We start from the raw sequence: 12,957 nt of genomic DNA, 5'->3' as shown, positions 1-12,957 counted from the left end.
CAGAGTGGTAGCCGTGTTAGTCTGTATCAGCAAAAAGAACAAGGAGTACTTGTGGCACCTTAGAGACCAACAGATTTATTTGAGCATAAGCTTTCATGGGCTAAAACCCACTTCATCGGATGCATGCAGTGGAAAATACAGTAGGAAGATATATATATACACAGAGAACATGAAAAAATGGGTGTTGCCATACTAACTATAACGAGAGTAATCAGTTAAGGTGGGCTATTATCAGCAGGAGAAAAAAAACATTTGTAGTGATAATCAGGATGGCCCATTTCCAACAGTTGACGAGAAGGTGTGAGTAACAGTGGGGCGGGGAGGGGGGAAAATTAGCATGGGGAAAGAGATTTTACTTTGTGTAATGACCCATCCACTCCCACTCTGTATTCAAGCCTAATTTAATGGTGTCCAGTTTGCAAATTAATTCTGCAGTTTCTCATTGGAGTCTGTATTTGAAGTTTTTGGAGTATTGCGATTTAAGGTCTGTAATCGAGTGACCAGGGAGGCTGAAGTGTTCTCGGACTGGTTTTTGAATGTTCTAATTCTTGACGTCTGTTTTGTGTCCATTTATTCTTTTATGTAGAGAATATGTTTACAAAATGTACAATTGACATGAAGCTGGGAAGGGGGTGCAAGCATTTTGGAGGACAGGATTAGAATTCAAAACAACCTTGACAAATTGGAGAATTGGTCTGAATTCAACAAGATTAAATTTAATAAAGACAAATACTCCACTTTAGGAAAAATCAAATGCACAACTATAAAAGGAATTACTGGCTGGGTGATAGTCCTGCTGAAAAGGATATGGGGATTATAGTAGATCACAAATTGAACATGAATCAACAATGTGATGCAGTTATGGGGAAAAAAAGCAAATATTCTGCAGTATATTAACAGGAGTGTTGTATGTAAGACACAGGAGGTAATTGTCCCACTCTGCTCGTCACTGGGGAGGCTTCAGCAGGAGTAGTGTCCAATTCTGGGTGCCACGTTTTAGAAAAGATGTGGACAAATTGGAGAGTCCAAAGAAGAGCAACAGAAAATGGTGAAAGGTTTGGAAACCTGACCTATGAGGAAAAGGTTAAAAAACAAAACAAAACCAACCAACCAAACAAAAAAACCCTGGGCATGTTTAATCTTAAGGAAAGAGGACGGGGGGACGCGAACCTGATAAGTCTTCAAATGTGTTAAAGGCTGCTATAAAGAGACTGGTGCTCAATTGTTCTGCATGTCCTCTCAAGGTAGGACAAGAAGTAATGGGCTTAATCTGCAGCAAGGGAGACTGAGGTTAGATATTGGGATTAATTTTTAAACTATAAGGGCAGTTTAAGATCTGGAATAGGCTTCCAAGGAGGTTGTGGAATCTCCAGTCATTGGAGGTTTTTAAAAACAGATTGGACAAGCACCTGCCAGGGATGGTCTAGTTTAGGGTGACCAGATCATTGACATGAAATATCGGGATGTGGGTGGGGGGCGGCGGAGCAAAAAAAAAAAGCCGTTTTGCAGGTGCTGGGGGAATTAGCAGGCCCCGGCCGTGCTGTGGCTACGTGCACTGCCCCCCCCCTCAGGCCCCGGGCACATGTGGCGCGTCCCGCTGCCCCCCGTGGGGAAGGAGCCGCTGGAGTGCAGCCGAGCGGGAGAGGCGCGGGGCTCCAGACCCCGGCAGCGGCGGGAGAGAGCGGTTCAGGGCCGCGCAAGTGGCCATGTAAAGTTTATTGGCTCGGGGGGGGACCCCGGCCGGCTCCTCGCCCTTGTAGGGGGATAGCATCCCTGCCCCTGCGCCAGCATGTGTCGCCGGCCGCCGCAGGCCAGGTAAGGAGCCGAGTCTTCCCCGCCCTCGTCCTGGCTCATCAGCTGAGCGGCATTCCTCCTCCCTCCCAGGCTTGCAGCTTTAATGCCGGCGCAAGCCTGGAGCAAGGGGGTGGTGGCCGGCTTCCAGTTCCTGGAGCTGGACACACCGGGCGGGCAGGCAAGGGGGCTGCTCCCCCAGGAGGGAGACGGGAGGTGGGGGGCCTCAGCTGAGGAGCCAGGACGAGGGGGGGAGGGGACTCAGCTCCTTACCACCCCCCTACAGGGACGAGGACCGGCCGGGGTCCACCCCGAGCCAATAAACTTTACATGGCCATTCGTGCGGCCCCGAGCCACTCTCCCCCGCTGCTGCCGGGGGTCCGGAGCCCCCCCATCTTCCTCCTGGGGGAGCAGCCCCCTTGCCAGCCCCCCTTGCCCGCCCGGTGCCTGTACTCACAAGCCAGCCACCCTGTGCTTGGGGAAGAGGCAGGGCCAGGGCGGGGATTTGGGTAGGGAGCCAATGGGGGGGAGAAGGGGGGGGCAGAGCCGGGGCAGGGGTGGGGCGAGAGTCCTTCTGGGAGGGCAAAATTGCTTGTTTGTCCAGTGTCCCGACCGCACATCGGTTGGGACACGGGACAAGCAAGCAAATATCGGGACAGTCCCGATAAAATCGGAACGTCTGGTTACCCTACTCTAGTTTTACCGGATCCTGCCAGAGAGCAGGGGCTAGAACTTTGTGACTTCTCAATATCCCTTCCAGCCTTATGTTTCGATGACTCTGGCTGAGGATTACACTTGGGAACAATTTTAATTTAGGGCGAATATTAAAAGAATGACTGTAGAGTGACTATTCATCTTGAAAGTGTTCACCATATGAATCCATAATACCAGACAAATAAAATTGGGCTAAATTTCACTAAGGGTGGTGGTTAGCTTTATTTTAACATGCAGGCTATTTTTAATCTTTTTTTATTAGTTTTACAGCTACAGTAACCATTAACTTCAGTTGTCTTTGCTGAGTGTCTTGGATAAAGCATAAAGCAAAGCCAGGAAGCAAAGGCAATAACACTGCTTGGCTTCCAACATAAAAAGGACTAGACCAGATCTTCATCAGAAGCAACTATTTCTGTAGTGCTCACATCACAAAATGGTAATTAGACTGAAGAACTTAGTTGTCCAAATGCTGGAACTTAAAGCTAACAGAGCTTAAATTTTCCAGAAATACAACATGATCAATGAAGTGTCACATTCACTTGCTCTGAAATATAAGCAGCTTGAATACTTGTTAAGTTTTACTTTTGTGTAGAAGATATGGGAAAGTACTTTGTCATTTGAATTCACTTGCAATATTTGGCCTGCATCAGAGGATGATAGGACTTCTTGTGCAAGTCAACACTACTTGCATGAATGATGGTTTGCAAGTTCATGTTCTTTTTGTTTTTTGTTCAGATTTCAAGAATGTATCCATGTGTAAATCATGCTAATGCCATGTGGCTTTGTCTCCCTCAGGTGGCCAAGCCATGTACAGAGGTTTCTGAGTTTGCTTCTGCCTCAGAGCTTATAGACCAGGTCCTTTTTATGCTCAAGCAGTAAAGTATCAGACTTTGACTTAGCTAACCGTGCAGGATTCAATATTTTGGATGCAGTAGCAGACTCCAACATCCTTATGTGACCTAGCCAGTAGAGGGGACAAAGAGCCACATTGTGGTGACATGGGTTACATGTATGGTTGCATATTTCCATAATAAAAGTGGAAACACTGGTTTGATAGTATGAAGAAATTGGTGTGCACTAAAAGTGTAAGCTGGATATCAAACATGTGAAATGTGCCTAGGTTTGTAGATAAAAATAAATGAAAATGCTACTTCTAATAAATCTGCAGAGTTCGAGTAGATCGAAGAGTCCTTTCCCATGAAGATATGCAAGTGCACACTGAAAAGTGTTGATGGGTGTGTAGATACTCATGCACATGCTTCTAGATATATTGTATTATTGTTGATTCCAGACGGAGCAGGTTAACTGGGCAGAGCAGCACTTGTTGGAAGGTTTAAAATGTCTTGTATAACTCCAACAAAGCAAGCTGATAGCATGTACGGTAACCTTGTAAGTTCATAAGCACAGAGTGTCTTGGTAGGAGCTGTTTTGAATTCCATACTTGACCACAAAAATTATTTTGCAGGAGTTTTGTGTAGGTCAGCTTTTTGTAAAAATGAAAAAACAAAACAAAATCCAAACCTAACCAACCAAAAGAAGAAACGAACCGACAGATTCAGTTGTTAATAAAGGAAGAAAACCTTTGAGCCTTTGTTCAGAAACATCTTTAGTTATTGTTGAATTTTAGGCTTGTGCACGGATTCAGAGTCACAAGTAAACAATATTTCAAACAGTTTGGATTATATATTTTAACTAGTTTTCTAAGTGAAGTGAAGAAAGATTTTGCTTTGTTATTACCAGAATAACTCTTTAAAAAAACAAACAAAAAACCACCACCTTGTTATTATGACAGTTGGGGGGGAGAATCATTGTTTTCCTCTAAATAGAAATATTTCTATTTAAAACAATGGCTATAAAAACAAAATGTCTAATATAAGTGGAAACTAATTTGGAAAGCCTAGAAAGTCCTGTAGTGCTGCCAGTTTCACTTGCAAATTTAATTGTAATGGTACTAAGCTTTCAGACTTTCATGAGCCAGGCAAGAGAAATTGCTTTTCAGAACAGTTGCTGATTGTCCCTGGTCCTGTGCTTATCACAGTATATAGGCCCAGTTAGAGCACAAATAAAGTGGCTTCTCCTGTAAAAAAGTAGAAGTGGAGAAAGGCCAAAGTAAATGATTACTACAAATGTTGCAAAATCCATTCCTTTGCTTCTGATGCTTGCTTAAGGTTAAAAACAGTAAGTTCATTGTATTCTGCATGCCTAATTAGAGTCTCAATACAGAAGTTTACTCTCAGTAAGCATGCAAGAATTAGGGCTTTATTGAAACTGGAATCAGGATTAATGGTATTGAAATACTTGGAATTTAATCTTGTTACAATCCACTCAAGAAGTATGTTCAAAAATATTAAAAAGAGAGCAACATAATGTATCTGACTAAGAAATAACTTTTCATGTTAAACAGACAGTTTTTGAATTATTTTTATTCCCCCAGTGAATTGAACTCACAACCCTGGGTTGAGCAGGCCAATGCTCAAACCACTGAGCTATCCCTCCCCCCACTTCCACTGTACTGTCAACATTTTAGTAAAGACCAAGTCCTGGCATGAGACTTCAAATGTATGACAGTTGGGGGTTACAGTGGAGACTATTCCCAGTCTTCGGCATGATCCAAAATCACTAAAGGCAGTGGAGATTCTGACTCTCAAATAGACAAAACCCCAAACTTACATTCCCACATATTACCATGCCCCAAATTTATCTTGTATATTTAGGTAAGCATTTATATTAACTTACATTATCCTAGATAAAGATACAATTATGTGCTTCAATGTTTCCAGAATCACTTGGGTAATACAGTCTAAGATTTCAGCAACAACATGTGCCCTTGGGATTTTCAACTCTGTTTCATCTCCAGAATGATTTGCATTTTAAAAACATAAATTTATAAGTGGTGGTACATCCAAGCACAAGGCAAGTCTGAAATCAAATATTTCCCTATATGCTGGTGGAGTTTGTATTTATTTCCTCTTAAATCATTTAAAAGCATTTTAGATGGTACTGAATTGGATGCATTTATCTGTGGTTAGGAATTATTCCATTCAACCCCAGTGGACAGACTTTATTGCATCATTTCTGGTGAGCTCAACGTGTGCATTGTCCCAGTGAAATAGCAGTGAATGCTCAGAACAAGCTGTCTGGAGAGCATCAGCATTTCCTCTTCCATGCACTCTCTTCATCATTGTCATCGGTCAACATAATGCTCATGCCAAAAATAGAGCCATAGTGTTTTCAGTAGCAATCTGGAATTCACAGTAACCAGAGTCTCCTGCGCCTCATGTCCTTCAAACCACAAATTGTGGCTTTTGTGAAGAACTTGACCTCTGACACAATTTAAAAAAAAAAAAAAAAATTCAGACAGTGAGCAAATGTCTCTGCTGAGATTTCACTTTGTTCATATTAAATAGTTTTAGGATTATTTTGGAAACCGACTGGCCTAAAGGCTCTCCTCCTTTGAAATAGCCCCACAGAAAGGGGGTGGAGGGAGTTAGTCGGGACAATGGACAAGCCTCACCTTATGGCATTCACGACTTCCACTCAAGGCTATGTGAAGGGGACAGGAGTCCTTCTGCCTTCATAAAAGGGCTTCCTATCTGTACTGCTTCTGATATCCTATCTCTCTTATCAACAGCATGGTTTCTTTTTGAGTCATGCTGCCACTGGCTCCCACTACCCTGCCAATGCCTTACACTCCTCCTCTTCCCCTTTCCTTTGCAAAGTGATGGTAGAAAGCACAGAGGGTACGTAAATGTTGTTAGCTTATCTGATGGCATTTTTAGAGGGAGTTTTCCAAGTGGTTATTAGAAAGGAGGCATGCTGCATAGAATGACTAGTCCCATCTGCTGGAGATCCTTCCCCTCTTTCTCCTCCTGAAGATCCCTAGCCATGCTGTAGTCACACGGTGTTTGGATGAAGGATGCTTAAATACCACTCAAGGCTAATGCAACAACCCCTCCCCCGCCGCCTTCCCCTCGTCCACATTAAAATCCTCTGGCATTCCAACTCAGCTAGTGTTTGCAATGCTGTGGATGGGCTACTAGACTAGACTAGAATCCTGCCCCCTTCAGCTGGAGTGAGTGTTACTGTGACAAAGGGCCCATGAGTGCATAAAAGGTGGAGGAAGTCGGAATATCCTCCTCAACCTTAAAAAAGTCAGATGGAATGAAAACTTGGTTGGGACTCTCTTGGCTATAAGAGCTCCCCCCCCCCAATTCAAGGAAGCTCTGTAGGTGGGCCACGCACCAAACTTTTATTTTCTTTTATTGTATATCTCTCTTAGAGGCTGATGTCTTCTGCTTGCTAGGAGCCAAGAGTCCGTGGAAGGCAGGAAAGTGTCTCTTTCCTTTTGATTGGAGCCCTCTAGAAAATCAAAGCACTAATGGTTTAGGTGCTCTGGAGTGCTGTCTGAAAGCGTCAGTACATGGTGTGATATAAAGACTTGTGGACGGGCTTCTTCCAGATATCCTGGTGACTGCTCGGACAAGGAGTTACTGGTGGCTATGGTGGCACATTGACCATTCCCCGTTTTTCTGAAGTTATCAGGTTTTTCCTGCAGGAAACGGTAACTCTGGCAGAGGCCAGCAAATTTAATAGGCTATTTCTACACTTGCAGAGTTTTTGTGCTGTCCGTTTCAATGGGGATAGTGAACCGGTGAAAGAAGAGCGCTGGTTTGTGTACTCACTTTCACAGGCATCAGAGAGTGTTTATATTTGCAGCACTTCCATCCCCGGTGAGAGCTGCCCTCAGTGCACTGCTATCCCACAGTGCAGCTTTCTCCATTTTGATTATAGGTCTTGTGGGAAGGAGTGGGGGGGTATCACAGGGCATCCTAGGTCCCTGCACAGCCGCCTCTCCCCAAACACTGATCAGCTCCAGTAGCTCAGCATTGCTCCAAGCAGGAGAGCCTTTGCTCCGTGGAGCAGCCATTGTCACCTGGCCAGATAAGTGAGCACTTGCCAAGAAAACAGGAAGGGGAGTTTCAAAGTTCCTGGGGCTTTACAGGGGGAGGGGTGGATGTCTGTTTACCTGGCGTCAGAGCTGCTGGCCAGAGTGGTCACCTAGGCACTGTGGGATATCCTGTGAAGGCTAAAAGCTCTGTAAACAGGAAGAACATATCTTCACTTGCACCTCACAGCAAAAGCATCACCGGTAAGAGCTGTACGCCTCTTGTGGAGGTGGTTTTCTTTTTGCAGTGAAACTTCTGAGTTTCACCGCAAAAAGTCATTGGCAAGTGTAGATGCTCCCATGGTTTTTGCGCAAAAAGGGGACTTTTTCCACTTTAAATGGCAAGTGTAGACATGCCCTAAGTGGGTGGCTATAGCTATATCACTCATCCTTTACTTTTCACTGGTTTCCTTATGCTGACTTTCATACATCATGGATGTATTTTGAGAAGTTAACAGTTAATCACCGTGGGCTTGAACCTTCAAAGGTGCTGAATGGGAATGGAAGCACTCAGTTCCTGGCAAGATTAGAGCCTCTGAGAGATGGAGCAAGGGAAAGGTTGTTTTTTGCTTCATGAAGCCCTTCACAAACGAAGAGGGAACATACCACAAATGAGGAACTCAGACTGGAAAACAAAATTGCCTAACTTATTTTTGACAACAAGTATTTAATCATGGCCCTAGGTCCAAGAAAAGGTACAAACTCTCAACGCTGGAAATTTATTATACCCTAAAATGGCAACAGAATGATGTAAAAGCAAAGATTATTTATTTTAAGCATGGCCACAAAATGTAAGCATTCCAAATGCTTCTCTGTTTCTTCCCACAGGAGGCTTTTATAGGTTGCCTATATTCATTCATGTTGAAAGAATACAAGATTTATGTGATGGGTCTCCTCTTAATTTAAAGACATTGATTATTTTGGCTTCCCTTTCTGTTTGAAGTAAACATGGGTAGAGAATGAATGGTTTGTGAACAATGTTAAATTAAAAGTGTATCTGCAAAGGCCCTTCTAACAATTTATTTTAAATCTAAAAGCCAACTGATGGGGGTCCAAGTAAAATAACTAATTATGTGGGAGATTAAACAAGCCTCAGTTTGGTATTGTGTTTGGAATGGTAGGTAATTCCTTAATAGCAGGAAGAAGGGAATATGACTGGCCCCATTTAAAACTCTGGACTTGAATCCAGGTAAGCTCTCTCCAACTGTAAACAGCTAAATAATCCATCTTAATTCTCTTGGGGGGGAAAAATAAGAACTTGGGAATCTAAATCTTTTGACCTGGTATGACTTTAGTGGGGAGTGTCTGAAATTCAGAATGAGGGGTTAAAGTAGGATCTGGGAGTGGCCCTACAAAGTTATTTTAGTACTTTAAAATGTACACTAATTAGAGTAGCTTTCTCTTCTCACAGCTCAATAGTAGTTGTCCTAAATACTGCATGTGGTTTGACCATGAAAGAACATGAATTACTCATTACATGAATGTAATCATTTTAAATAACAATGTGCAAAGAATGCAAACCTCCCTTATACTGGAGAGTACTAGATTCTTTTTCATTCGGGCGTGGTTCACATGGGGGTTGGAAGAGTGAAGTAGATCCCCTTTTCCTGGAATTTCAGTTTTGGAGTAACAAGACGTGATGCAACTGATGACAAGATGAACAGGCTCCTCATGCTGAATCCAAGTTGTTCTGGGTTAGTTGTATACCAATGCCCTAGCTGTAATTGGACATCTTTCTTTAAAATAATGTAGTGTTGACTTATGGCCAACTCCCAGAGATACAAGGCTCTGACCACAGTTATGGTTGAGGGATGCTTCTGAGGAATTACTGTGTGTGTGAAGTTGTCAGAAAGGTATTGATTGCTAGCTAGTGGAGTAAGGCCCAAAATGATTGTCATTAGACAAATGTGATAGTGTTTTAGGGAGAATGAGTTGTCCTTAAAACGAACAGGAGTACTTGTGGCACCTTAGAGACTAACTACAGATGTATCCGAAGAAGTGAGCTGTAGTCCACGAAAGCTTATGCTCAAATAAATTTGTTAGTCTCTAAGGTGCCAAAAGTACTCCTGTTCGTTTTGAGGATACAGACTAACACGGCCGCTACTCTGAAACCTGAGTTGTCCTTGAAACTTGAGTGTTTAAGCATGTTTATAATGGTCATTATGAAATAAACTGATGCCTAGTATTAAGAACATAAGAACGGCCATACTGGATTAGACCAATGGTCCATCTCGCCAAGTATCCTGTCTTCTGACAGCGGCCAATGCCAGGTGTTTGAGGGAATAACAGAACAGCTAATAATCAAATGATCCATCTCCTGTTGCCCATTCCCAGCTTCTGGCAAACAGAGGCTAGGGATGCTTCAGAGCATGGTTTTGCATCCCTGCCCATCCTGGCGAGTAGCTAGTAATGGACCTCTCCTCCATGAATGTATCTAGTTCTTTTTTGAACCCTGTTATAGTCTTGGCTTTCACAACATCCTCATTGCAGGGGTGGCATAATTTTATTTATAATTTCTGCAATTGGTATATTTCATGCCATTACTAACTTTATTCTGCACTTTGTCTCATTTAGAGAGCCTTTCATTTCTGCATGCTTGTATCTAGCTGGTTTTAAATATGATTTGTAGGTTTTGGATCTTCATTATGTTGAAAATATGTTAATTTGACTTTCTTTTCTAGGTATAATATTCTTGGAAGTACTTGATAGTGTCTGTCACCTGTATCAGAGCACCACAGTTCAAGTTTAGTCCTTTCTACGCACACTGCTCAGAACATGGGGGAAAACGATGATGAAAAGCACAGCCACGGTGGCCAGATATTTGAAAACTTTGTACAAGCATCAACATGCAAAGGTACCATTCAGGCCTTTAATATCCTCACCCGTCAACTTGAACTAGATCCATTGGACTACAGAAATTTCTATACTAAATTGAAGTCAAAGGTAACCAGCTGGAAGGCCAAAGCTTTGTGGAACAAGCTTGATAAAAGAGTAAGTCATAAAGAATATAAGCGAGGAAGATCTTGTAAGAACACTAAGGTAAGTTGAGAACTTCCATTTCTAATTTATGGTTTAGAACAATTTTTAGTTGCCAAATTTTGCCACTAAAGATAGTTTATACTATGCAGAACTCTATTTTCTTACATAGCAAATGAGTGGGGGTTGCCTGCAGAGCACTTACTGGAACCTGGAGATCTGGCTTGTCATGTAGCATTGACTCTCCTTGTTTCTAGCTATTAAACTATAGTAAACATAAATATTTAAATACCTTCTTATTGTTGCTTTTGCATACAAAAAATTCCTGTCGTTTTTCCCACTGATGTTACGTGATTGCAAGTAGGGATGTAAATATCATTTTAAAAAGTACCTGTTTAAACTATTAAAATTATATCGGTTAACCATTTAACATTTTACATCCCTAGTTGGTACCTTGTCACCACCCCCTCCTGCGCACTGTCCTGATGACGGGGGGTGGGGAAAGGGAGAGACCATCCTGTGATCCAGGAATGTTATGGTGGCAGGGAGAACCTGTTATGACCAGGAGGTGTCATGGTGACATCAGTCTCCACCATCATATAATCCAGTCTCCCTCAGTGCGTCGTGGGACTTTGGATAGTTCTGGTCGCATGCCCCTTGCTGCCCAGCTCCCTGGCCGCACCCTGGGCCAGGAGGTGGCAAGTGCCCAGCACCATCACATCTGGTGGCAGCAGCCAGCAGGTGCCTGGGTCCTGAGCAGGTGCCCATATGGGAGGAGTCTGGATGGTGTCCAGGGGCTTGGCAGAGTCTCACAGGGGGGTCGGGGCAGCGGGGGGCAGTAGCTGCTCCTCAGGCAGGGGGCCTGTGTCTGCGGGGGAGGGGATGTGCCCGGCTGGGGTCCCTATACTGGCTCCTAGCGGGGAGCGAGGTACCCAGCTGTTCCGGGCTCCCGAACCATCACCGTGAGAGGGCGGTTTGGTTTGTCCTGCTCTGGGTGCTGCTGGGGAGTGGGATGCAGATAGGGAAGAGGTGGATTTGTTAATGCACACAGTGTGCTTGGATGTGGGGGCAGGGAGCGCAGCCAACTTGAAGGAATGACAGCAGAAGTAGGGATGTGAAATGTCATGAAATTATTTTACCAATCTGTTTTAAAGGTTAACTGCAATATATTAACAGTAAGACTAATACTTATTGGTTAACCGTAGAATATTTTACATTCCTAATTGTGAGTAGAAGAGGAGGTGGTCTGTGTGATTGTGAACAGCATGGTGATGTTCTGTTCTAGTAAGATGTAGTGCAGATCTGTCGGAAACCATCGAATTCCAGTGAGTATAAATGCTGTTATAAAAGTTTTATACTAAAGCTTTATTTTTAACCAGTTCAAAGGGGGGTGGCGGGAAATAGCTCAGTGGTTTGAGCATTGGCCTGCTAAATTGTGAGTTCAATCCTCGAGGGGCCACTTAGGGAGATCTGGGGCAAAATCAGTACGTAGTCCTGCTAGTGAAGGCAGGGGGCTGGACTTGATGACCTTTTAGGGTCCCTTCCAGTTCTACGAGATAATATATAACCTATGGAGATATACCTATATGCCACTGGGGTCATCTGTTTGGCAATTATATTTCATTTTAGAGTAGCTCACTTGCAACTGTATAAATATGGCTCTCAGTTTTATTGCTGAGTTATAGCTATAAATTGAGATCCAGATTGAGAATTCCCAGCCCTCAGATGGGTTATTGATACTTGTGTAAGTAAAACACAGGGAGAAAGGGTATATAAAATATACACAGGATTCCAAACCATGAAGGGTTTCATAAATTGAAATCATTATGAATTTCATAGTTGTAATCTCTGCAAAGGGGCAGTGTGGCTTTTCTACCCCCTTCACTCTCCTTAAAGAACAGGGGCTTTTCAAAAGCATCTGGGAGAAAGGACTCTTAAATCACTTGGAATGCATGTAAGGGCTTCTGTTTTTGTTTGTAAAACTTATCTTTTGGATAAGCTCTTTGTTATTCTTTTAAAAAAATAGTTTTGAAATATCTCTGCTGCAAGCTTCTCTGGGAAATGAAGAGCCAAGAGATTTTGGACCATGAAAACTGTCCTCACCACTTTCCTATCTGCCTCCCACTTCTTCCTCTGTTTGCTTTTTTCTTTCCCTTCCTCCCGTCACTTCCATTTTCTCCTATCCTTCCTCTCTTTGTTCTTTTTGAAGGAGTTTAATATATGTCAGTGAGCAACTTCATGGTGAATGTACAGTCAGGAAAGGGAAGGAGTTGGACGGGGGGAGAGAAAGCATCTTAATTGTACCGTACTATACTCCATTCCCCCCTCTCCCCCCAGTTTCTGTTGTCAGTCTGAGGAGATAATAGCAGCAGAAAACAGGTAGTGTGGATGGCATGTGTAAAGTGTAGGGAGAGCATGGCTCTGGTCTCTGAACTGTGCCCATACAGTGCAAGGCCCTGATCCTATAAAACCTTAAGAATTTGCTTAATGGCACACACTGTGAAGTCACACTGAAGTCAATGGCACTCTCA

The 12,957-nt window shown here is 43.2% G+C and overlaps 1 protein-coding gene across 1 annotated transcript in view; it reads left to right on the top strand.

The window, feature by feature from the left end:
- The window catches only part of LOC117876498 (F-actin-monooxygenase MICAL2-like), a 189,250-nt gene that overhangs the window by 22,961 nt on the left and 153,332 nt on the right, over window positions 1-12,957 (top strand). Inside the window, exon 2 of the mRNA XM_034768763.1 lies at window positions 10,132-10,489. Coding sequence (XP_034624654.1) covers window positions 10,226-10,489 — 264 coding nt within the window. The 5' untranslated portion in view covers window positions 10,132-10,225. The remainder of the gene's footprint in view (window positions 1-10,131; window positions 10,490-12,957) is intronic.

Source organism: Trachemys scripta, chromosome 4 (genome assembly GCF_013100865.1).
Source record: "Trachemys scripta elegans isolate TJP31775 chromosome 4, CAS_Tse_1.0, whole genome shotgun sequence".
In the NCBI taxonomy this organism is placed as follows: Eukaryota; Metazoa; Chordata; order Testudines; family Emydidae; genus Trachemys; species Trachemys scripta.
Note: the sequence above shows the minus strand (reverse complement) of the source record. Positions and strands in the feature narration are given on the sequence as shown.